Source organism: Ornithodoros turicata, chromosome 6 (assembly GCF_037126465.1).
Source record: "Ornithodoros turicata isolate Travis chromosome 6, ASM3712646v1, whole genome shotgun sequence".
Taxonomy (NCBI): Eukaryota; Metazoa; Arthropoda; class Arachnida; order Ixodida; family Argasidae; genus Ornithodoros; species Ornithodoros turicata.
In genome coordinates this window covers 20,983,095-21,008,826 of record NC_088206.1, presented here as the reverse complement: position 1 = coordinate 21,008,826, position 25,732 = coordinate 20,983,095, and the positions used below count along the sequence as shown (strand labels likewise).

The window sequence follows — 25,732 nt, the reverse complement described above, 5'->3', positions numbered from 1 at the left end:
GACTACATTTCTTCGGGTGTGAAAAACAGGGAATTTTTGGTACGAAACCAGGGCATTACATTGGTTGGCGTTGCCAATCTGCAAGGCGGCTTCACCTCATTATTGAAATGAATTTTGAGGGACAAGGGAAGCTGTCATGACCCCATTAATCTAACTTATCACTGAACTAACCAAGTTGATGAAGTCTTAGGTTAGTTTAGTGAGAGTTTCTGTATTTTGTTTAGTGAAGTTAGGTTAGATTAATACGGCCATGGCCGCTTCGATAATGAAGTTGGGAGTGCGAGGCAAGCTGCCACCGCACTAATCTAACCTAATACTGTATATCACTAAACAAAGTGTATGATGTCATAGGCATTCGTTGAAGTGGGCTTAACCGCAATACACGGAAGTGTTAGGCGAAGCCAACTTTCAAACGGTGACGCCTACCAAAGGAATATTTTTCACGCGAGAAATCGGACCTGCATGCAAGCGTCCACAAATCCAAACCCGACATGTTTTGTTTACTTCACCCGTTGTAACGCGGCGCGGTCGGGAGCGGTCGCGCGCGTGCGGCTCAAGTCCTTGGTTTGCACTTTTGCAAGCCTGCATGGTTTACGGGTTTTATCGGGTTAAACCCGAACTATTTTGATGTAAATCGGGGGGTAAAAACGGGCTTTATCGGGTTTTACCCGAAAACTGAGGGCCCTACTCATAATTCTCGGACAGGTAGGCTTTTTTGATAGCATTTTCTAACACGTTATGCGAAACACCCTGTATGACATACAGCTTGCACCAATGCATAGATGCCCTCAGAAATGGATCCAGGATTGTTCAGAGGGTGTCCAGTCTAGGACAGTATGCTACATATGCTGCCAAAGATCAAGCGATGCACTTCTGTGATGACAGAAATTGAGGGGGAATAGAGACATCCGGACCTCCCACTGGAATCATTGTGGTGCGTGTGTGTAATACTTCATTAACGCAGATTGTTTTAGTTAAACATGAAAACTAACCACATGTACAGAACTAGTTCCAGCCTTAGGGTAACATAAGCATGAGTGAGTGCACCTCTACGGACAGACTGAGCGATGCGTGCCAAAGACGACTGACACGACCACCTTGGAATTTTCTAAAATGCAATCTGCACATTTTGTCTTGAATCAATGGCTCCAGTGCATCATAGAGTAAAAAATGGAAGCACTAGCACTGACATGACGACAGCAAAACCATCGACTATGAAATTCAATTTTGGCTATGTACCTTATGCTGACATAGTTTGTGTGAAATGTGACAATGTATTCCAGTTTCATGATGAGAAAAACCTATGGTTGGGCAATATAAAGTGACTGATGGCATACAAACAGGACTGTTGCTTCGATATGATCATTAAACAACATCAGTAAAATATGATGTGACCCTACATTTGAAAATTTTCCGGGCCCAAAAACGAGCATTGTCCATTTTGTCCACAAAGATTGACAGTAGTGCCTCTGCATCATGAGGCATGTCTGTAACCTGTGGTGATAACAGACCAGCTATCACCAACAGACAAACAGATCATGTCATATGGGAAATCTGGAAAAGATGAGAGATTGTGAGATTGCAGGGTTTCTCTTTTGTAAGGAAATGTATGTCCTTTTGTACTATGCATACCACATACTGGTGGTGCCACAGCCAAAGTGGTTTATGGAATTTTAGTGCACTGAGAACAATGTGGAACTCTGGAGACTCCCACAAGGTATGATAGCCTGCAGTACCTTGTGCACTTGGTGTCGCCCTCATTTTCAGCGGAGCAAAAAATTGTATACACCTTTACTCAACTAGTTTCCATCACCTCCACAATCTAATGTCCAAAATTTATGCACTATGTCACTAGAACTCTGGAAGCTGTACACACTATGAAGATAGTCCAAAACAGCAGAAGTGCTGCTGAGCACATTGAAGATACGTTTTTCTGTCCGAGGTAGTGCATGATCAAGCATGAACATAAGGTGGTGATGAAACGGTGTGAAGTGGCAACCCAGCGATGCTGACAGGTCGAGCCAGTCCTGGACACAACATGCTGGAGTAAATTTCGCTCCGCTAAACATCGCCGGATTTTCCAGAAGACTCCGCGCAGCCATGACACCTATAAATGAATTAATTTTGTATGCAGCGTCTCCGTTCAACCGACGTGACCCGAACAGTAATCCAAACGTAAATAAATTTAAACGTCAATCCCTACCATCAACACCCGTAATCCTCGCTACCTCTTGAGCACGTTCTACCGAGTTGACGTCTCCGTTTGCAACAACTGGAATATCTAGGCTCTCTTTGATGATTCTGATGGCTTCCAGATCCACAGGCTCAGATCGCTGCTCCTTTGTTCGCCCATGAACCGTCAGAAAAGAAAGACCGCACGACTCGACTTTTCTGCACAGGTCTACCGTTCTCCTGCAAAATTGGACAAATACATTTTTGGGCGAGTTACAAGACGGGAATGTAACGAAGCTACCGTATGTCTTTGTGGATGCGGATCTTCATCGACACTGTGAAGTCCGGGTCCGCTATCCGATTTCTTGTCTGGTGAATTAAGTCGCGGACTAGTTCGGGTTTCTCTATGAGACATGCCCCGTAGCCTTCTGCCATGGCCCATCTGAAACATTCGATGTGTGTGATATTTGCTACATTTAATACCCTTGTCACATGGGCATTCTTCAACGACCATTGAACCCAATGGCCATTCATGCATGTATTGCCAGCAAGCATGTAACGTGCCAACCTGCCATAGAACATTGGATCCAATGCACTTTGAGAAGTTGACACATTAAATGCTTTGTGGCACTATGGGCATGTCCAATGGTCGTTTGTTTCAATGATGATTGAAGGCTGCCCATGTGACAGTCTGGGTATTATATTAGGAGGGGGAGAACTTACCGTTGTGGGCAGCCACAGTTAAGGTCCACACCATCAGCATGCCTACACAAATAGAAGCGGGTTTAGTTCAATCCTTCCTACAATATCTGCAGGTCAGCTTTCCACCGTTAAAGCAACATTAGTACAAAGCCGTCTTTCATTCGTCAAAAAGTGCAAGGGACAGTATAAAGGTGTGCAAATGAGGGTGCTGCCCTTCTGGAAACTACATTAGAGCCCAACTGAATAGAAAAGCGTAAGCCTCAGATTGTTTGTCAAAGATGTCTACATGGCATCGCAACATTCTGAATGACTGTTGTCGTATTAACTGACTCGATCAGCAGCCGTAGCCCTATCTTAACAAAATTAATATCCAGTATGCATCAAATCAATGCTAAGACATCCCCGATAACCACGGCTACCTTATACGTCATCTGCGCCACTGCGCAGGTAACATTGCACGGGCGCCGGAAGAGGTGTAGCATTAATTCGTGCTGCACTTCTGTGCCACCTTTCCCAATCGGTCGAGTGTAGTGCAAGCGAAAGCATGGCACATCACTTACCCAACAGTACCCACTGAGTGTTGCCATAGCCATAGTTCATCCAAACATCCATCTCACTTGGTTAACCAATCAGGAGCTATTTCCATCTGTCTCCAGATGTACTTAGAGGGTGGCAATTTAGGTGTCAAAATGAGGAAAGATATGTAGAAAGCAAAAGTATGAAAAGTGTGCGAAGGAAAATGCGAATTCTCCTTATTACCACTGACTACAAATTGTTATGCTTACAACTGTTCTGTAATGACTATGTTTCACATTAGCTGTCTTGGATTGGGCTGCACTTGATGAACTAACGCAAACAGTGCAAGTTCCCACATTTGATTCAGCAGAAGTGCAGCCTTTGCACCAGTGATTTTCCCAGGATTTTCTTCCGGGGGGGGGGGGGGGGGGTTGGAAATCAGTGGGGGGGTGCGACATAATATGTGACGGTCTCGCATGATGTCACAATCACGTGACCATATCCTATGACGTCACGTATGATGTGACCCAATGGCTTTTCCCAGGATTTCCGTTTTGGGGGAATTAGGGTATTAGGGGTGTGTGGAGGGGTGCTGGGAAAATCACTGCTTGTGTGCCCGGAAAATAAAAACGAACGAGTTTTCATGATGAAAGCTGGAAGTCACTGAAAAGGTTAGCCAGCTGTAGGACTCGAACCCACAAACCCGTTTTCATAGTTGCTACACAGGAAGACTGCTGCACAGTCATTTATCCAGACCCCCCCTGCACCCCCCCCCCCAAATGTTCATTCAGTGACACCCCCCTAACTTTTCTCGCCTGTGGACCTCCTACAGGGGGCGCCCTTGCGATTTCAGCTTCAGACAGACGTCGGCAGTGATATGTTAAGCGGTAATGACGTAACTATAATAATGACCCCCCCCCAATTTTTCCCAACACCCCTCCGTGCTTGAGATTCTGGACAAACCACTGCTGCTGCATGCAGAGAAACTCTTTGAGGTCCGAGAAAGATGTAGCAGAGACAGTAGAAAATACAAGAGTGGCTGTAGTCTGCACTTGTGCTCTCCCTTGCCATCCATTGACAGGCAGAGCTATGTAGGTCACAGTTACATGATGCTGAAAGTACTCAATTTACAAGAAAAAGTTAAAGCTAGGTTAAACCTACTTGAAAATTAGCTCGGATGCATTGGCTAAATCAATGGCATTGTTTGCTGCAAACTGCACAACTAGAGGTCGATCTCCTGCGAAAGATAGCATAAATCAATCGAGGACACAAACTGTCAGGCAGGAACAACATGATCATACCGGGTCCGGTAGTGAATTCGGCATCTCGAGCCTTCTGCGACTTTACAAACGAGTCAGACATGATCATGGGTGTGTATGCCACATCGACGGCATATTTTCTGACGAGCATGCGAAACGGCAGCCTGGAAAATAAGACTTAGTTTAATTTCCTATCGGTGTGATACACAGCTGTGGTGTCGCACTATTTTTGACAACATGCGCCTTGACTTACTTCGAATAACGCACCATCGGAGCGCATATTTTCACTAGATCACGGCCACAGAGCAACTCAAGCGGTTTCATATAGCAGTTGTCCTTTGCTTCGCTTTCCATTTCGTGTAAAACAGTTTCAAAGCACGTGTACAACGAAATGAATAGGCGCCATTGGCGCAAATAACCACGTGCATTAACGTAAACCGGAAGCTGTTATAGGAAGTGACGTTTAGTAAACAAACATGGAAGCCGACACGTCTGAAGTATCGGAGGTTATAAAACAGTTTCAGAGCGATGGTAATGTTGTATTTGTCTCTTAGCAGTCTGTCTTGTTGCTGTTGCTTAGAATGATAGTCGAAGGCAGGTCCGGGAAACACGACAGAAATGACACACATGCGTGTAGCTGTCATCTTCAGCGACGCTCTGTTCCAGTGGAAGTGGCTGTTAAAACAGTTCCAATGTCTGTTCCACAGATGTGTACAAGCAGTTTCTTTCGGAAGATTTCGATGCAAAGGCAGTTGCCTGCAGTGCTATACAAGATCTGGCCATCCCTGAGCGGCTTTCCAAGCTTTCTGCTGGCATTACACTGCTTGATAAAGAACTACATAACCAGGTAGCTTCCTGTAAATGCACCTTGCCGTAGAATAACACTTGCTTACTGATGTAAACGTAGGTGGCTGCTCATTATGAGGACCTTCTGGCTCAAGCAACAGGCATTGAAACGCTTCAGGATGTCCTTCAATCCATGTTCGTGTCCATACAGAACCTCCAAATTACAGCAGAAAGGTATGCGCGTTGATATTTGTCTACCATCACCGTAGTTTCAACCCTGTAAAATGCCCTGCTCTCATCAAATTATTTTGTTATGTTTTGGTCGATTGATCTCGCGCTTTGGTTCCTATGAGTTCGAGGCATAATGTTTGTGTTTAGGTGCAACAGTTTTGCCCATTCATATAAGGTGATGGCTATGTATTTACTATGTCGTCTGTTAAAATTTTGTATACTGAAATTCAACATTCATGCTTTATTTTTTTTTGTACGTTCGTGCATAGGCTCCAGAGTAAGGTGATAGAACCGTACAACAAAACATCAAACCAAACTGCAATGCTGGCTAGGTTACAACAAACGTGCGATTTGATTCGGAGAATGGGACGCATATTTCACCTCACAAAGCGTCTCAAAGGTCAGCTGCAAGGAGGGGCAAAGGAGATCACGAAGGCGGCCCAGAGCCTCAGTGAAGCCGGTAAAAATTAATTTGATATTTATTTTTAATTTTTGTCGTCGTTGCAGAGAACAGGTTGCTTTTCTTCCAGATTACTTCTTGGAGGGTATTGACATGGATGGCATTGAGATTGTTCAAGAAGACTTGGCATTTCTTCGTGAAGCAAAAAAAGACGTGAAGCTGCAGGCAGAGAATATGTTAGAACGAGGAATAGAAACACAGGTGACATGTTTTCAACTTGCACATACGTCTTCTATACGTGTCTGTTCTGCCTGCAGAATCAGTCACTTGTGGGGGCTGCCCTGCAAGTGTTCTTCAACCTGCAACTCCTGGAGCCTCAGGTTCTGCAAGTTGTCCAGAAAGCCATAGAGAGGCTTCAAGAAAATACCAGTAGTGCCCTGGATGTAGCCAACCTGACACAGCAAGTTTTCATTCCTGGATCGAAAGGTTAGACTGCGAGCTGTCACGTGAATAAAATACTTCCTCTTTGGAATGCCCACGTTCTGAGAGCTGGATGGTGAATCGAAAACCTTCTCAGTATAATCAGCAATCCGAGGAGCTGTATATTGTTGCTATGCAAAGTGTGCAGCTCATTTTAGAGAAGACCCATTGTGTAGATGAACAGTCAGTCTCATTCAGATCGGGTGATTCCGAAACTCCACTGAAATTTTATTCGTGAGGGCAATAGATCCAGAACAGTGATGCGTTTCATTCAGCATAATGAAGTACTTTTTCGAAAAATTAGCAGAAATATAGCCTAATAATAGATGCTGGATGTTGAGTGTGTTGAATGCCTTGCTCCCACAGAAGCATGAAGAATTGACGTTTTCCTGAATTTGTTTTCTGAATTGTTTTGAGTGAAACGACTGTTCTGATGCGTTCCAGGCCCAGGCAAAGCAAGTATCCCCATCGCAGGAAATAGCGCTCAGTTCAGAGCAGCACTTTGGACAAACACTGAGCGTGTGACAGACAACATCTACCGCGCTTTCAGCAAAGTAATTAATTTATAATGTACAGTGCTACCAAGCTATGTACTGGACTCTGAGGGTGAACTTGCACTTTCAGATTCGCCACCTGGAAAAAGTACTCGCGAAGAAAAAGGACCCTGTCACACATACACACTTCATGCAAGAATTAGAAAAGGTTGGTTCTCATGCTCTCCTCTTGCCATTTGGACAATAGTAATTCTGTGATAGATGCAGTGTGAGGCGTGTGTGTGTGGAGTCATCCCCTGCCTATCCGGACTTCACTTATCGGGACCAAAAACATGGGGACACGCTTCAGCGTATGCAATTTGCCTTAATGTATCTGGCTCTCACTCTCTGGATCCTAACAAGGATTTCCAGGAACCGCTGAGGAAAACACCCCACCTTCACTTATCCGTATGTTTGAATGGATGGGTGTTTTGTAACGAGGGCTCAGCACATAGTGTGCTGCATTTGTGTCCGGTATCGAGTCAGAAACAGTGTGCGACCTGCATTTTGTCGAGATGATAACCTTGAAAAATTAACCTTTTTCCATCGTACGTGTGCACACCATGTTGACCAGTTCAGTTGTTTGATGGCATTAGGAAAGATGATTCTAAAGCGTTCAATGATGCCTTTGACCATGCGCCGCACTTGTCAGCGAAAGCGTTGAATATTGGCAATCAGCATGGTAATTAAAGCTGCAATATGCAAGAAGAAATGAAGCATACATTATCCATTTGATAGCCATGGTGGAAATCGTCTTCAAATGAGTGCAAAACTGACATTCAGTAGTGTCAATGTGCACAAAGCGTGCTAAACCAGCACTAAAATAGTGTTGCAATAAGTTGAACTCAGTGGGTTACTCAACTTAGTGAAACTTTTTATTTTTTTCTATAATTTCCTCTCATCGCTAACAATCTTCTATAGGACCTTAAACTCGTGGAAGAATGGTGACTGTAGAAATCACAAAAATTAGGTCCTCGCAAAAATTATGTACTACTTTTAGAATAATCCACTTAGTATTAGGAAAACAGGATTGTGCTGTGCTGTCACATCATTACTGTTTGTTGTAAAATATCCCTAATTATGACTGTCATTTCAGAATGGTCACGAAAACATTTTGAAGTACTTTTGGGAGTCAGTTACCGACATGCTTTCCAGAGAGCTCACTAAGGCTTCCAATGGTGATGTTAATTTCTGTAGTTTGTGCTTATGCATATATGTTAGCAAAAATACTAAGTAATTTGATTGCTTCCATTGTAGACTCCACATTTCTGAAACAGGCCTTTGAAAGCGAGTATCCCAAACTACTAAGCCTTTTCAATGACCTATGGAAACGCCTGACAAACCTTGAGTGTTCACAAGCAACACGTGGGGAAGCATCATCTTTATCTGCGGACTCGTCAGCTGAATACGAACAGCCTTGGTGCTTGACAAGTGACAACGATTTCGAGTGAGAAATTCTGCATCAACTTTGAAATAGTACTGACGTAACTTCAGGTTGTCAACGGTTATGCCTTTGTCCGGATATGTATGTTCTCTAGCGATTAGGCCTGCACTTGGACCACAGCAGTTTTGTACAGTGCTGATAAAGAATATAGTATGTACACGTGCACTTCTGTAACTGTTCCCGGTGTCTTCTTAAACCGAACTCCAAAATCCTTTATTACTACTTCCTCCTCCTTTTATCCATTTAACCATTTTATCTGTATCCTCCTCCTCGCCATCCTCTTCCTCGTATATGTCACGTCCGACTATCTCATGAAAACATTTCCAATGGTGGCAACTTCTTGTTTCCCCATCGGCCTTGCTGTAGATAACACTTTTGAGAACACCATCCCTCGTACAACATGAAATTGGATCCGCTGTACAGGGTCATTTTTTTCTAACTAGCACCATGTCTTCTACCTTACTGTTTGGGATGTGAGAATGATGTCGTTGGTCAAATCCCGTTTTCATCGCGTTCTTGTAAAAACATTGTTCAGATTCTGTCATCACTTTCTCCCCGAGGACAGTCTTGTCTGCGATACCCAGTTTCATATCTGCTGTAAAACAAGACGTTCAAGTTCCTCAAGATCACCATCCAGGATGCCGTCACTGTGCTTATCTGGAAGATCTGGAGCACATCTTTCTCCATTGCCTGCACTACCAACCTTTGAGAACCACACTTTCAGTGTCTCTAAATCAGTTGGACTCTCACCCTCTCACTATCCACTTGGTCCGTGGCCAGATCCAGTCCACCAACACTCAGCCCTATAAGCACTTCCAAACCTTTTGGACACCTTATGACTTCGGTCCTCACTGACTCATTACTCCATTCTACCACATTACCGCCAGCAGTGGGGTAGAGTATCACCCCTGGATGAAAGAAACTCCCCAATCATCGTCATTAAACATAAAGTTGTTGTTTTGTTCCACAGAAGGGGGAGCACGAAGAGTGTGGCACTTTTCAAGAGTGTGGCACAAGAGAGCTAATTTTCCTCGATTATTCGCTAGGCCACACCAAATCAGACGACTTCAGTGCGTACTTGGGCCGCAAATGCCTTTCTTAGCAACATTACTGAGTTTGCTGTTATTGCTTTTGGCTACAGTTATGGCTTTTGTGGTTATGGTGTTTCCTCTACAACTACTGGCGCTAAGCGATCAAATCAAATCTTGCTTGGTAATTTTCTTGTCTTGCTCGTTTATTGTTTAAGAAATGCTTAGAGATTTCAAATAATGTTTTCAGCCCAGAAGATATGTTGTGGACCACGCTGAAACCCTTCGAAAATGCCTACCTTACCCGGTCATTGTCCCGCCTTCTGGATACTGTCAACGTTGCAACTTCGACTAGCACTCGTGATACTCCAACCCGGGAAGATATTGATGGTATCCTCAGAGTTATTGCCAGGTCAGCAGCACTCTCTACAATCTGGCTAAGTGACAGTAAGAGATGAAAGAAGGGGCAAACATTGTTTGAACAGTGCATGGGCTCGGGCTTATCTGAAAGTTCAAGCTGGGTAAGGCCATCCTTTCATAGGCCTATGCTGAGCCCGGTCTCATTGTGGGCCCAGGCCAGGCCCGTACATTGCCGAGCTTAAATTGAGCCCGAACCTGTGCTACGCCACAGCTAGTTAGCCGTGTGGTAAATTTTTATACCCAGCTACTCTGTAGTTGATGGGCCGGTCCCGAGTCGGGAAAACCTGGAAATTCCTTTTCTCAGACCGGGCCAGGTATAGAGTCATCGGGCCCGACCTGGGAGGGTTAGTCGAAGGAACGACGGGCTCAGGCCGGGCCTAAAGATGCGTCCCGCGCAGTGCCGACACCACCTGGATAGAGAAAGCCTGCTCACTCATCGACGTGACGTAGCAACTAAGAGTCAGGTAATCGGGAACATGTTTTCAACGACGGTAGCCAATCACGAACGAGCTTTCAGCGGTCATAGTAGCCATGGGGACGAACCACCGTCGTCTGCGAGTAGTGATCGAACGTCCCCGTGTACTAAATGGGAAAACTTTAAAATAAAGCGCAAAATAGTCTCCTATCTTTCTCAAGACTGACTTTCTGGAAAGCATGTTGCACTTATTGTCAACCAGTTCAGGTCTACAGGTTCCAAGTTAGCTGCAATCATTTCTGAGTTCTTGAATTCGCAGAACGGCGATTCGCAGTAGCAGACGAATTCTGACTTTATATGTCCACGTAGCGAAGGAGGGAGAGGAGGCAATAAGCAGGCCTTCTGTATCTAGGTGGCATTGGCAGTGCTCTAAGCGACACAGCACTCAATTGTTGTTATGTTGATCAACGACTTTTCTTTTCATAATTATAATAAGAAGACAAGCTTATAGAAAGTTTAAACTTGCTGATGGCGCAATTAATGATGGACGCGTTCCTCACCTGTCCCGTGTGACGCCTTTAGTGAACTGAAGGTTGCCAGCGTGGATGGAAAGCTCTGTCGCACGGTGGCGAAGAATGTGGTCCAGACAATACATCATCTGTGTGCAAGATGTGAACATCTAGTTGCCATGGACGGTGCTGATGCTACTCAAGTCATTGGACCCCCTACAGGAGCACAACAGTGCAATGGTGCAGTCGTCCACTTGCTACATCATTTCAGTGTAGAGATGAACAACGTATGTCAACCTAAACTGAAACTGTGCTGTCCAAATCCTACTGTCAGTGTGCATCTGTGTCGTTCAAAGCCTACATTTCATTGCAGTATCTCGGAGGTAGTAACCTATCTCCTGATGCTGTAGCTGCTATCAGGGGTTCTTTGCAGGCAAGTGGTGCTGTGTTCTGTGTTTGTCCCAGTGACAGCTGTACACTGCTGTGTAAATTCTGTGGTAAAAGTAGAACGATTTATTTTAGGGTCTGCCTCGTTTGATATGCATCCAATTTTGCCTCCATGAATAGTCTCTTTTATTTTGCAGTATGTAGACGGTGTGGTGACAAATGCAATCCAGCCCCTTTTGGATTCTATTGCTGACTCCATAGAAGCAATTATTCTCACCATGCACAATGAGAACTTTTCCCAGTGAGTACTTAGAACTTTCCTTTCATTGAGAAGGGTTACAAAATGTTCCCTTCGAACTGCCAAGTTACGACAGGTAGATGTCTATTTTGTTGCTGTCTGTTGATGCTAGCTGCACAAAATTTATGAACTAATACAGCTCTGCGGGGCTCTATATTTGATGATTGGTGCTCTTAGTTTTCAGTCCAAAGTTAAAGCGGTTGCGACAGGTCATCCCAGGTTATACCAGATAAACGTAAAAGACGGTCCTTCACACCGATGTGAACCTGCATTGCAAGTTTCTAAGCGAAGGGGGTAATAGAAGCGGAGAAAATGGGCACCGAGAATACGCGGCTCTGACATCACCGCTCTCGCCGCTGCCAGTGAGGCAGCGCACGAGAAGTCGCATGCTTACGGCTGCCAATGGGAATGGATGCAGCTCTGAGCTCTGTGACATCTGAGCTTTGCTCGGGAGTGTGTTCACTAGCTTGTATCTCGCTAAGTACGAGGGTGGTTCCATAAGTTTCCAGCCCGACCAACTTTTAATAGTCATAGAGACGAAACAAGTGCATCAGTTTTGACACCTTTCAACCAGCATTCTTATACCCTTGAAAAAATAGCCAGAAGTTTTGTCCACAAAATGCTGGAAAACTGCCTCTTGCACCTCACTATCATTTTGAAATCTCCGTCCTCTGAGATCCCTCTTCGAGTTTGAGAACAGGAAGTAGTCACTCGGTGCCAAGTCTGGACTGTAGGATGGGTGGTGGATATTTTCGAAGCCGCACTCCTTCAGTGCAGCCTTGGCAACAGAAGCCGTGTGGTCAGGGGCATTGTCCTGGAGCAACCGGACACCTCGACTCAATCTGCCACGCCTCGTTTCCTTGATGGCGTCTCGCAGTCGGTGCAGGAGTGGAGCATAATAAGTCGCATTCACTGTGGTGTTCTTCTCTTTGAAGTCGATGAGGAGGATCCCGTGACAATCCCAAATTATTGTTGCCATGATCTTCGTTGTGGATTGTGTGACCTTGGGGGGTTCTTGGGGGTGCTTCTCCTGGTTTGCGCCATTCCATCGACTCCTTTTTCGAAAGGGGATCATAGTAGAGCACCATAGTCTCATCCCCTGTGACAATTGACTCCAATATTTCCTCTTCGTTCTCTTGACAGAGCTCCAAAAACTCTTTGGCACAGACGACACGCTGTTGCTTTTGAACTGACGAGAGAAGTCGTGGCACCCATCTCGCAGTGACCTTTTTCATGTGAAGGCCCTCGCCGATAATGCGAAAAACGGTTGTTTTGGAAAGCCCCAGCCTTTTTGAGATTTCCTTCACCTTCAGACGCCTGTCACTCAGCACTTCCTCTTCGACAAGAGACAAATTTTCTTGCGTCACCACTTCCACTGAACGACCATCGTGTGGATCATCTTCAGTGGACTCTTGCCCCAGTCGAAACTGCTTAGCCCAGTCTTTTACCGTTGTGCATGACGGACAGGCTTCCCTGTACACGTTGTCCAGTTGCGCTTTAATGTCTCTAGGCGAAAGTCCTCTTTTGTCAAGAATTTTATCACAGCGCGGTACTCGATTTTTTCCATTTTAACTGAAGAGTGCACCCTGGCTGTTTGAAATGCCGCTCTCCATCCGACCAAAGCATGGAGAGGGTTGAGGGTGGTTCTCCGGCCCTCCAACAGATGGCGCCACGCGTCCTTAATCTCATTTTCAAATTCGCGCGCATTTTCTACCTCGGGCTGGAAACTTCGGAACCACTGGAACTAGAACCACCCTCGTACGACACGTAGAAGAATAATTCTCTTTTCCTCAGTATTCTGGCATGTAGTACAATACATCCATGATGTAATGAACCACCGCTATGAAAGTGTCCCAACCCCTTTAATTGATGCCCCATAATAGTCCTTTACATCGCGCACATACAACGCCTATTGCAGCTCACTTTGCTGCTACAGTGTAAGACCCATATTTTATTTATTTCTTTATTTATTCTGCCCTAAAACAGCCATTGGCCTAGATATCGTGTCACATAAGGATATCGTGCCCTTACACCTATGTCCTCAGGACTCTAGTCTCAGCTACAGGTAACATTTTGAATTGAGTGTTGCAAGGTCATTGTTGATGTATTCTACTAATTAAATTAATATCATTTCAATGTGTCGACGCAAACATCAGCCAAACTCATCGGAGCTTACTTGTGCCGATTGCAGTAAACATGACATGGATCATGTGACAAGCCACATGTAAAGTGCTGACAAGTCACTGACCTCCTCTGCTTTCAGACCAGCGACTGAAAAGACGGCCACACCCGATGCCCCATGCTCTCTTTACATGAGGGAACTCCAGCAGTTTCTCTCAAGATGTCGGAATGATTATTTTGCATTGTTTCCTTCCTGCGAGATAGTGATTAAAAGGTAGCCATCTTTTTTTTCTTTTTCTCATGGGATAAGAAATAAGATGAAATTCAATTTGTTGCAAATCTTCGCAGTGTGTGGATGTCCAATTCTTGCTCTAGTTGACGCCAAATGGACGGCCACTTACTTACCCACCCACTTACTTACTTCTAACTGAGGCATGCAGGATACCAAGTAGTAATTTAGTGATATGGTAGTAGTCGGCTATAATTAAATCTAAACATTCAAGTTTTCAAATGCCACAGTATACTATTCAACGATTGTTACCTCAATATGGTTAGAGCCCCTAGTTTTCTGCAAATCAGAGAAATTTTGTGGAATTGGCCATGTCTCACGGAACGTTATGTTTTCCTCGGGATCGTGTGTTTTCTCGTGGAATATTAGACGTATTACAGAATTATGTAAGGATATCAATCGATTGGCGACATTTTCATGCGTTATACCTGATCAGTCGCGACTGCAATGCCTGACACGACTGATGCGATGACACTTACACGGCTGAATATGCCGCGACGGAAGAAAAGTTAATGGCAGGAAAGCCCGGAGAGAGATTGTCAGAGTTGAGCCTAATTTTCCTTGTGCACTGAAAAGTTGGAAGAGCGTGCGGGACGAGCCAGTACGCAATTTTGGGAGAACGGGGGAAAAATTTTTGTTTGCTTTGCTCTTACTCGTGGAATTTGTACATATATCCCACTCTGTGGAAATGTTAATTTTCCACGGCAGAAAGCTAGGGGCTTTAAAACATAGTGCAGATCGCAATCCTTGTTACTGGTGTTCTTATGAGCTTCTGCTTGAAACTGTTCTATTCCAGAATTCAGTACCTGGCTTCACGCTCCATCGAGCTGTTTGTCCGCCACGCCAGCCTCGTGCGGCCTTTGGGAGACGGTGGGAAGATGCGTCTGGCCGCAGATTTTGCGCAAATGGAGATGGCACTGGCTCCCCTGTGCCAGCACGTTGGTGATCTGGGCCGACCATACAAGGTGCCTGCTTCAGAACTTTTCTGTTTCTGACTCTCGCTTAATGTACGCCGACATGACAGACACTGAGAGGTCTTTTTTTGTCGCAGTTACTCCGATCATTTCGTCCACTCCTCTTTCAAACACCGCAGCACTTGGCACAGTCCTCGCTGCTGGGAGACGCCGTGCCATATTCCCTGGTACTTCACTTTCTGTTTGCAAAAGCACCAGCTGAGCTTAGGTCCCCGTATGAGGTGAGTAGTCGTTACGGTCCCGGCTTTGGTAGTGATTTGATTAAATTAGTTAATGCTGTTAATTAATTAAGCTAATTTTACCCTACACAAGTCTATAATGCCAAAATGTTACATGAAATTTCGTACACGTCAATTACGTAAATGATCGGAATTATGTAAATTCCCTGTCAAAAACTGTGCAGTGACTATTTGTGTCGCCCCTATGCTACTCAGATAAAACCTTGCTTGCATAAACTCATGCAGACAGCTGACAAAAGTTCATTATGTAGAGTTAGTTGTATACGCTTAGCTGAAAATGTTGCACACATACCAGATAAAACAAAAAGACATTGCAGATATAGCACGCAACAACAAGAACAAAAACTTAGTTGGTTCAAGTATGCATGTGTGTGTGTTGGGCAGTGAGTGTGGTGTGATTAGTAGATCGAAAGGCTTGTGTGTTTGTGGAATTTTTGTGGAATGTACCCATCAAGTGTGTCAGGACCCAGTTACCCTGGATTCCTGTTTGTTTCCAGCTGCTCATTCATTAGGCACACTTCATTGAAAAAAATTTCTAGTCATATACGGTTTTGCTATATTTCAACATTTTTTCTTACAGACTGCATCGTGGTCCCGAACACGTTATTCAAAATGGCTGGACCAGCATCCTTCTGAAAAGGAACGGTTGATTCTCATCAGGTCAGTAATTACCGCATTTTCTCTAATCTAACATGAACCCCCGCCCCCCCCCCCCCCCCAAGTTCAGGGTACATGATTTTGAAAAAAAAAAGGTATACAGAGATTGGGAGGCAGTATAACAGTTGGAAATGATGCACAATACCATTTATTTATAGTTCCTGATTTTTTTCGGGTTTTATTTTTCGGCAAAATCGGGGGGGTGTAAATATAGGGTTATATTTTGCTTCAATAATTTGGGTGTAATCGGGTTGAACCGCACCTGATTCAACCCAATTCTGGTTGAATCAGGTTGAATCTGGTGTAAATCATCAGTTTACTCGGCATAATACACACTGCACATCAATAGACACATGCATGTAAGAGGCAGCAGGGTCTCTGTTTTGACAGTGTGTATGAGCATGTTTATGCATTTACAACACTGTTTCCAAAGTTCTGTGTTAGTTGTGATGACTTTGGATCCCCCTGGTCTAGCAGTTTTCGGGGAAATATCGGGTTAAACCCTGTTTTTCCTTATTTGAATCAGGGTAAATATCGGTTGTAATCAGGTATAACCTTAAAATGTCAGGCCCTATTTATTCATCATCTCTTTCTTCTTCTCTGTTTTCTTTGTCGCTATCTGCCCACAGCTACTTGTGTTTCGTTCTGTTCAAAGCGTGAGACGAATCATGCTTTTTAAAAGCACACATGACAGCGTCGTTAGGCACATCACACCAAGCGTCATAAATCCACTGCGCTGGCGCAATTCTTGATCTCTCCCTGTTGCTTCAGCCATCTTCTAATATTTACTTCCGATACTTGAAACTGTCTTGCCGCCGCTAAATTGTCATCGCGTTCAGTGGCAAAAGCGATAACTTTGTGTTTAGAACGCTGCATTGACGATGCCATGACAGTCAGTCCCCATCGTCCCCATTTGCATTGCTTCGTTTCTTTCACGCTGACTGGCGCTGACAACCACAACACATGGTATGGGTCTCACTACGCTTTTGGCCCGATGCTGTCACCCGCTCCTGCCTCCCCCTGACTTTATTGTGGGGCGAATATTCGAGTCTAAGACGACCTCCTGACTTTGGAACACAGGATTTTGAGAAGAAAAAAAAAGAAAGAAGAGGTCGTCTTAGGTTTGAGAAAATATGGTAGTCCCTCCACCAGATGGGCTCGGTACAATCAACCCTAGATTTTCAACGACACGGTTTCAGGAGAGATTTTTCCGTAAATTGGGTGAATTCTTTGACTCGCTCTGCAATTGAGGTGGAACTAGCCTCGGTCAGAGTATTTGTACTTTTAAAGCCTTCAGAATTCTGAAGACACCAGCCATAGCAAATGAACATAGCAAAGGAACAATAGCAAGACACAGGAACTGAATTCAATCAAGCTTCTGTAGTGATGGTGCACTACAAGTTACAAATGGCAGCATGTAGGAGGATTGTGATTGAGGAACAGCATGTGATTGAGGAACACAGATGCCAGCACAGCTCAATTCGTCTTGGGTTGTCCTCTGTGCTCCTGAACCTCAGGGTTCTGAATATACGTAGATGTCCACTACCGCCAGCCCACCTTTGTCTTCGCTGCTGTTTCGATATCCATTTACTACGACACACTGCATGACACACTTTTCTTTGTTATTCAGCAAGACCCAAGCAATGTACCCCTTAGATATTGCGTGATTCCAGAGTCCAGACAAATTGATGGCTTGTTATATAGTTGTGTTCAACTTAAGAAGGGAAACAAGTCTAGTCCGTCAGCTCTCAAAATATTATTACGCCGCAGACACGATGGCTGGACACAGGAGGTCATGCTCCCTCCTGTGCCAGATAATGTAATCCATCATACCCACTCTGTTTCCGTATTGGCTGTGAAGACTGGCCGTATGACATTACGCTGTGGCAGAAAGTGCGATTCCCTACTGATGTCGCATAGTGGCGCTGCAGTATTTCTTCTGGCGTGCTATTGCATCTCTTTATTTCCAACGGTATATGTAGTTGATGGACTAGATTTCTTTTCCTTCTTAAGTTGAACACAACTACTACAGCGTTTTATGACAGCAGAGCTGCTAAAGTTGAAGCAGATATATTGTGAGCAACACACAAGAGACATCAGCTCCCTACTTCTTTCCTCTTAGGGGTGCCTTGGAGTCCTATGTACAGACTGTAAAACAGAGGAACGGAAAAGAATTTGCTCCCATCTATCCCATCATGAATGAACTCTTACAGAATGCCATGAAGCATGAAAAATGTTGATTGATTTCCTAGCCTCGCAACCTTCAGATCAAAGGCGTCGGCTGTAAATCTGCTCAGTACTCGTCATAAACGATTTTCAGTTGCAGCTGCATAGAGGTAATGTGTGAGGAGTCTTATTGCACTTTCAGGGCCTAGTGTGAAACAGAAGGGAAAGAATATTGATTGCAATTACCTCCACCTCAGAGGATGTTTGCTACCCTGGTCCTGTGATGTATATATGAGAAAACATGTAAAGAATGTGAAGAGAATGAGTGTGTCTTTCATTTGTTGAGTCGGTGGTGGGCCGTGTCAATGTCGTGTAGTGGTTAGTGCAGTCCACTGACAATCAAGAGGTGCAGGTTCATTTCCTGCCACTGTCTTGCTTTCTCGACGCGACGACTCCGATATTTTGATTTTGCTTTACAGCTCTTTTTCCAGAGCCCATTTGCACAAAAATCGTGCGAGGACCCTACCATAAGGGAAACCCTTGGCCATAGATTTGACAGTGTATTTGCCGGGACAAAGTCTTGGGCTGTAGCAAGCGCGTGAAGCAGTCGCAAAACTGTGCTGAAGCAAGTACAAAGGGAAGTGCGTCAGGACGAAAGCTGCCGATATTTCGAACAGAGACTTCTTCTTCTGGGCAGAACAGCCTCTGTTCGAAATATCGTCAGCTTTTGTCCTGATGCACTTCCCCTAACATTTGCTTACCGGTTTGCTGGATTTTCTACCCGTCTATGCACTGAAGGAAGTTCCCTACGTTAGGATCCTAGCATAATTTTTGCACAAACAGGTCCAGTCGTCTCCAGATATCGAAACTGGATTTTTACATCCTGGTATCTGTTACATGAAATTGTTATTGGGTGTCACTAACCAAAGAATGAATAAAGTTACGTTAAAATGCCACTACAGACTAAACCTTGTGTCTCTCGAATTCCATCGAATTTATGCCATTGCAATCCACGTTTCTACCGTTGTATTCTCGCAAAGGATTATTTCTCCATGTGACACGGAAGAATCGTGAAATTAATGTATAGTTCTCAGAAGTATGACATTATGGTTAGTGCAATCTGCCACCTGTGTGATAACATTGCTTCTCGGAGGTCAATTTCCTTCTCCTCATCACAGCTGCTGGTGACGGAGAGTGGAGACAGGGGGGATACACGCACTGTTGGTAGGAGTTGTTAGTTACTAGTTGTTGGTAGGAGCAAGTTCTTTAAAAAATTCGTAGAAGCATGCAGTGGTGAGTGACAGCATCATTTTTTTTTCGTAGTGAGTGATGTTGATTTATAATACGTAATAAAAGAAATATCTACTTTATCTCTATCTATGTAGTCTTTGGCATACACATTCTAAAAGTGTTTGATGATACAGATGGCACCATAGTAACACAGAGGAGAGCACCCCCAAGGAAGCTTCCCAGAAGAAATATTTTGGAATAACTTTATTTAATTCATTTAGAAGGAAATAAATTATATAAGCACAACATTTCAACTGTTCTGTTTGTTCGTTCACTGTCTTACCGCTTCAGAGAAGTTTTGTTGGTGGTGCTCTGTGTGAATCTAATTTATCCTACGTAGTCTTTATCTATATACAGTCACGTCTCGATTATCCGGACACCTCGGGAGTCGTCCGTTTTCGTCCGGATAACGAATTTCCGGATAACCGAACCAAGCAAACTTCCGGGGAAACCTGAAAATTTGGGAGACCTCTTGATAGGTCAAGAAAAGGAAACAAGTAAAAGGTCGTTACTTCAGAAATTCATGCGAAGTGAGCTGCTTGAAATTAGTAGGCACGCGTATGACAGAATCTTGGTAACAGCCACGGCACACGCTGCATCACCCTGCTGTTCAAAGAAGAGTAATGTCACAGAAAGTTGGTCCAGCATACATGTTTTTGTCTTTTTGCAAATGTCTTTGGCATAGGCCAAAAGACGATGCTCTCCTTGCAAACAAACAAACAAACGATGCTTTCGGACTGCCTGGACATCGACGTTCACATGTGGATTGCTTGCGCCCGGTGGGAACAGGGCACCTCTTCCGCTTATCGTGTGTCCGCACACACCAAAAGGGAGTGACCTCTGAAGAAAGGGGAGTCAAACAGTATGCAGAATGCCACGGTGAGATGTGACCCTTTTCCGGAGTAGTGCGAATACAGCACATGCCAGGGACAGAGGACGTTGACACTTCTCCGGATAAGCGAATCAGAATGAGCTTTGTCCTGGAAGATCGTTCCCCGTACTTGCTGTCCGGATACGGATAATGAATCACGGATAACCGAGGCAAAATCCAATGGTAGCAGGTTAGTTCCCCCGTGATATAGTCCGGATGACGAGTTTTCCGGATATCTGAACTCCGGATAAGCGAGACATGACTGTATTTCCTTTATCCAAGTACGAAATAAATGAGATGCGGGTGAGAAGGGGGGAATATAAATTAAACAGGGGCATTTGCTATGGGTTAAGGTAATTACTGTACTTAATTACTTACTTGGAAAACGTCCGTTTGTCAGTGGTAGCAAGGTCCTGCTGAAGACTGGGAGGTGTGGGGTTCCATTCCTACTACCAACTGTTGTGTCCGAGGTTTTCCCCGGGAGTTCCGGCAGTCTTTCCAGACGAATGTTGGGACAGATCCTTTTGAAGTCGGCCCAGGACGCATATTAACCCTGTGTCCCCCACTCCTTCCTGCTGTCAATTTCTGGGCGTTCGAGGCTTACGTACTTGTGTCGTCCATATTTGTGGGCCTGCCTCGGCTAATTCTCATTGTTTATACTGTCCTCTCTCTATCTGTCTACTTCTGTACGCCACTCACAGCCACAGTTGCTTCGCGGTGCTAACACCCGGAATTTAAAAAAAAATACTTGGAGTACAGAGGGCCATTCAAAATGTTTTCAGTTAGAGACTTCTGATGAAAGTATGTGCGTCATTTTGATGTATGCAATTTTTTTGTTGAAAAAAAAAAAAAAAAGAAAGACGTACACAAACGCAGTCGTGCGCGTTCACTCACGACTCGCCCCGTGTGGTGAACAAGGAGGAGAAGGACGATGCTCACGTGACCGATGCCGACATAATGTCAGCGCGTTCCCATTCACAGGTCAGTGGCGGTCAGTGCCGTCTTTTTCCTTTGGCTTGAGGGATTTCTCCTTTTGTAGCCGGTAGACCTATGCCCTGGGAGGGATTCGGGATTGAAATTCGTGCTTGTACGCCAGGCGTCTCGGTCCACTGTATCGTTCCCAAAGGAAAGGTACTGTGGTGAGCTATAACTCAGAAGTGAACATTCGATCGCGCCCTGTCACGAGACTACAACCTGTATATATACCGGAGGATTCGTTTAAAAACGTACCCAGAGTGGTTGATCTGACTAGAGATTTAGCGATCTGACCAAAGAATCTCCAAAGCACGTGGAATGAGCGCTGTGCCAACACCACCTAGGTAGAGAAAGCCTGCTTACTCGTCGACGTGACGTAACAACAAAGAGTCAGCCAATCAGGATCGTGTTTTCAATGGCGGTAGCCAATCACGAACGAGCTTTCGGCGGTCGTAGCCATGGAGACGAACAACCGTCGTCTGCTAATAGTGATTGAACGCCCGGCGTACTAAATGGGAAAACTTGAAAATAAAGCGCAAAAAGGTCCCATATCTTTCTAAAAACTGATTTGCTCTTGCGATTGAAAGCGTCTTGCACGTTTTGTCTACAGATTCAGGTCTACAGGTTCCAAGTTAGCTGCGATCATTTGCGAGTTCTTGATTTCGCAGAACGATGAATCGCAGCAGCAGACGAGTTCTGACTTTATACGTCCACGTAGCGAAAGAGGGAGTGGAGGCAGACCTTCTGTATCTAGGCGGTGTTGGCTGTGCTTAGAGTCACTAAATAAGCTTCGCTTCAGAGTATCGACACTGAGGTCCAAGGGAGAGTGCAGGTGCGCCATCTTGTTTCCGCACCACACCGGTACCATACCCAGTTGAGGATCAAAGACGACTAACATAATGCTCACTGTGGCATAGAGAAGCGTGTATAATTGTTGCGCGATAATCCATGTATTGTCCACTAGAGCGTCCGGAAGATGTCAAGGTGATCTCAAGGCCGTCAACTGCTGTCTGTAAACGAAAGGAACATTTCACCCGCGCACGATAGATGGCACGATGCGCTAACGTGCGCAGTGCGCGTGGCGCGTGGGAAGCGTGGCGCGAAACAAGATGGCGCAAGCTCGCTCCTGGAACTCAGTGTCGATACTCTGAAGCGTAGCTTATTTAGTGACTCTAGCTGTGCTCTCTGCGCTCGTGACCGGCGCGGTTTCAGTTTCTGCTCATTTTATAGCAAAATCCGGCTATTGATATTTCAACGCAGGTGAGGGTTTTTCAAAAATTGAATGGCTTTTGACGAGCATTGTTTCTCATTCTGCTTCTTGCTTTTGACCGAGATCCCCTAATTATAAAGTTAATTAATGAATTCTAGGCAGTTACTCATCCTGTATAGGGGGACATCCTCTCTTCGAGAGGATATCCCCCTGGCAAGAGAACGTCGAAAGAACGGCATCAATGCTGCTCGCATAGCCCTTCTAAAAAAATCCGGTGCACCTAGAAAGAACGAACACCCTGCATATTAATAGGGAGTGACTTTTTCGGGTTAAACCCGATTCCGCGCCCGGTTATTCCCCCCCCCCCCCCGAACTGACCTCCGACCAATTCGGGTTAAACCCGATTTCTCCCCGAATTCCAATCACTAATGAAATCCTCAAATGACGTTTCCACTGAAGACGATCGCCACGTGTAACACATGTAAGAATGGATCACTTACGTTCCCAGCAATACACCCATGTGTGTCAACACTGTCTATGCCTTAGGGGATTACCGCTGGAAGGTCACGATCCCGCAAAAAAAAAAACAAAAAACAAAAAAAACAACAACAACAAGAAAAAACAAAAAAGAGAGATTAGGAAAGGACTTAATAGACAAGAGGAGAAACAAAAACACCCGATAACACCCGAAGGCACAATTATCGCCCGATTTCTCCCCGAATTACACATTTAAAAATAGCGCCCGATTTTTACCCCCCGAATCTGAGAAAGGCGTTTAACCCGAAAAAGTCACTCCCTATATATATATATATATATATATGTATATATATATATATATACAAATGTGCGTGTGTAACAGGAAGGAAAAAGTTAGGTTTTAGTACATGAAAGGAGTCGTGATGCTCGTGACAAGTTTAACAAAGGATCTGAATGCCCGTCACCTTAGCTCAGTCAGTCAGTCCCCCAGGCGATTCTCAGAACTAATGGTCCAGGATCCTGTCGGTTCCATGGGAACACGAAGATCACGTATAGATGTGAACTATGGCGAGTGCAACATGGCAATATCTTATAAAAAAACTAATACGATAATTCGTGTCTTGACGTCGCGAGAGACCTATGAGAATGAGCGCGCAAGCATGAGCTCTTGTTGAGGGAACATGAGAAAATATGCAAGCCCCTTTTCAATCCCCCCTGGTTTGCGATAGTTCCCTACGATCAGTCTCTAAAATATCCAAATGGACTTGTTTATTTAGACGAATACACAGACGAATCTCCTCAGCAGGACAAGGACTGCTTTCTTCTCTTTCAAATCATACCACTTTCAATCCATCCGTTATGAAGCACTCCACTAGTCGAACTTCCTCTTTGACCATCCTCTTCCAACCGTCCGTCATTCCCACGTCTGTGGCATGCGCGTTGATGTAAAGGACGGCAAGTTTCTTGAGAGTGTCACACTGGAGTTTGTCTGCCAGTCGAAGGACGTCGACGACCGTGTCTACACTAAGACTTGACGCAAGTTCAGATTCGCACAACAACTTGAGTCCTTTCAAATCGTACTTGTCGGCTAGCTGGTAAAGATCGGCTGCCATGGTGCTGATATTTGGCGAAGCATCGGTATAGATGAAACGCAGCATTTCTTGTACGACATCGGGATATACGTCCTTTAGGACAACTTCGTTTTGAATACTTTCCTGCATGTCGTTTTTCAGCATGGCACGAAACACGGGTGATCGTGTGGCCAGCACTACTTTGTGGACGTGGAATCTCTTCTCACCGGCAATAATGATTAAGTCGGCAAACTCACGATCTCCCCAGGCTTGAACGAAGTCGTCCTTTAAGCTTGATCCTTGAGGTGCATTTAATATGAAAGCCGCAGGTGAACTTGAAGATTCAAGTATCGTTACTTCAACGCGCAGCCTGAGTATATCATCCGGAAGATTTTTATTTACAAATGTTATGAAGTCGCTTGTATATCCCAGGTCTACGAAGAGTGGAGATCCCTCTTCAAGATACCCAGTTTGAGGAGCTGTATTCCTTATTTCCTCTTCGGCCGTATTTATTATAGCCACTTTGCAGTGTGCACCGATCTTTCCACGTCCGAGAAACTCAACGGCTACCGCCGTGGAAGGATAACCTGGGCGCAGTCGCAAAAACCATTTGTTTGAACTGTCTGCATTGAGCGAACACTTTTCAGTCTCTAAATACTTACGACTTTGAAGCACCAGGCTGCTGTGGTTGATAGACCAAATGTGCAAATACACTGCCGCGCTGCTGTGATGGTGCGTCAAACCGCGCCAATCCAAAGGTGGGTTGTTGTTGTTAACGGTTGTCATTCTTATTGGGATGAGACCTCGATGTTCCTTCTCGATCTAGCACGGTGCAGGTTCTGAACAACAAATCGTCGTCTGCCTTTCTGCACGTCCGCAACCACTTGAATGACGACCTCAGAAAAGAGAGAGCTTTTGGGCTCCCAGCGCCGTCAGAGATGTCTGGCGCACGTCAAAACAGCTCCATTGGTCAGAAATTTTATCCTCAGTTCTACACAGCGGCACGTGAGTCATGGTGCCATAGGTACGCTTCCTTACGTATGAAAGTGACTCATATTATCACTGAACACTCCAGTTGGAAAATCTGACAATAGAGGCTGCACTTGTTTGCTTCGCCAATTGATAAGGCCTGTCCAGATCAAAAAGAAAGAAATCACTGAACTCTTTGGCGCACTGCCAAACGCGTACGAACTGCGCTGCCACAGCACAGCGTGCGGCGAAATGGAAAACCCGACCATAGGTTGCTACGGGCCTCTTGGAGAAATACGGGTGTCGCCGGCAAACGTGTTCACTTCCTGCCAATGTACAAGGGTACAGTTTGGTACTGTACAAGTACCACTGTTTGGTACTGCACCACTGTACAGGTTTGGTTCACCCGCTGCAGCGATTCCGCATTCTTTTCTTGTGAACAACCGTTAGTTTTCGCCTTCCTGTCACTGGTCAATCATTAAGTTACTGCTTTACTTACCTGTGCCCCCGAATTTTATCATTGGGTAACATCGAGAATCTTCCTGGCGATTATCGTGGTACAGGGAGCATCCCAATGAAGGCTGCTCTCATGCTGTTGTCTGTGGTGGGTAGTTCTCTCGGACTACCCAAATCCCAGAGCAAGAAGGACTGCGCAGTCAGTTGTCTCGCGACGTAAACCCCAATTATAATATACAGGGTGTTTGCTCTGACGTGTCCAGAAATTGTATTTAAAGCGAGCGATAAAAGAGAAACGAGCGCTACTTTTCAGCTATCTGACTAAGAAACAGGTGCTACTAGTGAAGCAGTACCTGTTTCTTACTCAAGTAGCAGAAAAGTACCACTT

The 25,732-nt window shown here is 44.9% G+C and overlaps 3 protein-coding genes across 4 annotated transcripts; 1 reads left to right on the top strand and 2 right to left on the bottom strand.

Annotated features, from left to right (window-relative positions):
• Nucleotides 1-1,776: 1,776 nt before the first annotated feature.
• On the bottom strand, nt 1,777-5,076 carry LOC135396390 (tRNA-dihydrouridine(20a/20b) synthase [NAD(P)+]-like). Its single transcript, XM_064627333.1, has 7 exons — nt 4,903-5,076; nt 4,692-4,813; nt 4,552-4,627; nt 2,896-2,937; nt 2,474-2,614; nt 2,204-2,412; nt 1,777-2,107 (listed from the first exon to the last, which is right to left on the bottom strand). Exons 1-7 carry the CDS (start codon nt 5,001-5,003, stop codon nt 1,800-1,802), a joined length of 999 nt encoding a protein of 332 aa, XP_064483403.1. The 5' UTR covers nt 5,004-5,076; the 3' UTR covers nt 1,777-1,799.
• A 17-nt stretch (nt 5,077-5,093) lies between these two features.
• LOC135396389 (conserved oligomeric Golgi complex subunit 5-like) lies at nt 5,094-18,982 on the top strand. 2 transcript variants are annotated; one of them, XM_064627332.1, is made up of 19 exons: nt 5,094-5,180; nt 5,357-5,496; nt 5,557-5,669; nt 5,936-6,126; nt 6,197-6,327; nt 6,384-6,552; nt 6,991-7,100; nt 7,171-7,248; nt 8,176-8,257; nt 8,337-8,526; nt 9,802-9,963; nt 10,969-11,182; nt 11,269-11,328; nt 11,480-11,583; nt 13,844-13,975; nt 14,787-14,955; nt 15,042-15,185; nt 15,784-15,863; nt 18,229-18,982. In XM_064627332.1, exons 1-19 carry the CDS (start codon nt 5,126-5,128, stop codon nt 18,233-18,235), a joined length of 2,331 nt encoding a protein of 776 aa, XP_064483402.1. In that variant the 5' UTR covers nt 5,094-5,125; the 3' UTR covers nt 18,236-18,982. The 2 variants fall into 2 exon arrangements, with proteins under 2 accessions (XP_064483402.1, XP_064483401.1); XM_064627331.1 differs by having other exon boundaries at nt 17,983-18,982.
• A 4,620-nt stretch (nt 18,983-23,602) lies between these two features.
• Nucleotides 23,603-24,960, bottom strand: LOC135397721 (speckle-type POZ protein B-like). Its single transcript, XM_064629328.1, has 2 exons — nt 24,582-24,960; nt 23,603-24,506 (listed from the first exon to the last, which is right to left on the bottom strand). Exons 1-2 carry the CDS (start codon nt 24,703-24,705, stop codon nt 23,683-23,685), a joined length of 948 nt encoding a protein of 315 aa, XP_064485398.1. The 5' UTR covers nt 24,706-24,960; the 3' UTR covers nt 23,603-23,682.
• Nucleotides 24,961-25,732: the final 772 nt, after the last annotated feature.

Bases quoted from the DNA above. Each gene is read 5' to 3' on its own strand.
- LOC135396389 (XM_064627331.1), top strand. From the start codon at position 5,126: ATGGAAGCCGACACGTCTGAAGTATCGGAGGTTATAAAACAGTTTCAG. The intron at 7,101-7,170 runs GTAATTAATTTA...TTGCACTTTCAG, and splicing joins TCTACCGCGCTTTCAGCAAA to ATTCGCCACCTGGAAAAAGT. The intron at 9,964-10,968 runs GTCAGCAGCACT...TGACGCCTTTAG, and splicing joins ATCCTCAGAGTTATTGCCAG to TGAACTGAAGGTTGCCAGCG.
- LOC135397721 (XM_064629328.1), bottom strand. From the start codon at position 24,705: ATGACAACCGTTAACAACAACAACCCACCTTTGGATTGGCGCGGTTTG. The intron at 24,507-24,581 runs GTAAGTATTTAG...GACTGCGCCCAG, and splicing joins CAGCCTGGTGCTTCAAAGTC to GTTATCCTTCCACGGCGGTA.
- LOC135396390 (XM_064627333.1), bottom strand. From the start codon at position 5,003: ATGGAAAGCGAAGCAAAGGACAACTGCTATATGAAACCGCTTGAGTTG. The intron at 2,413-2,473 runs GTAGCTTCGTTA...CCAATTTTGCAG, and splicing joins CGCATCCACAAAGACATACG to GAGAACGGTAGACCTGTGCA. The intron at 2,108-2,203 runs GTAGGGATTGAC...ATTCATTTATAG, and splicing joins GAGGATTACGGGTGTTGATG to GTGTCATGGCTGCGCGGAGT.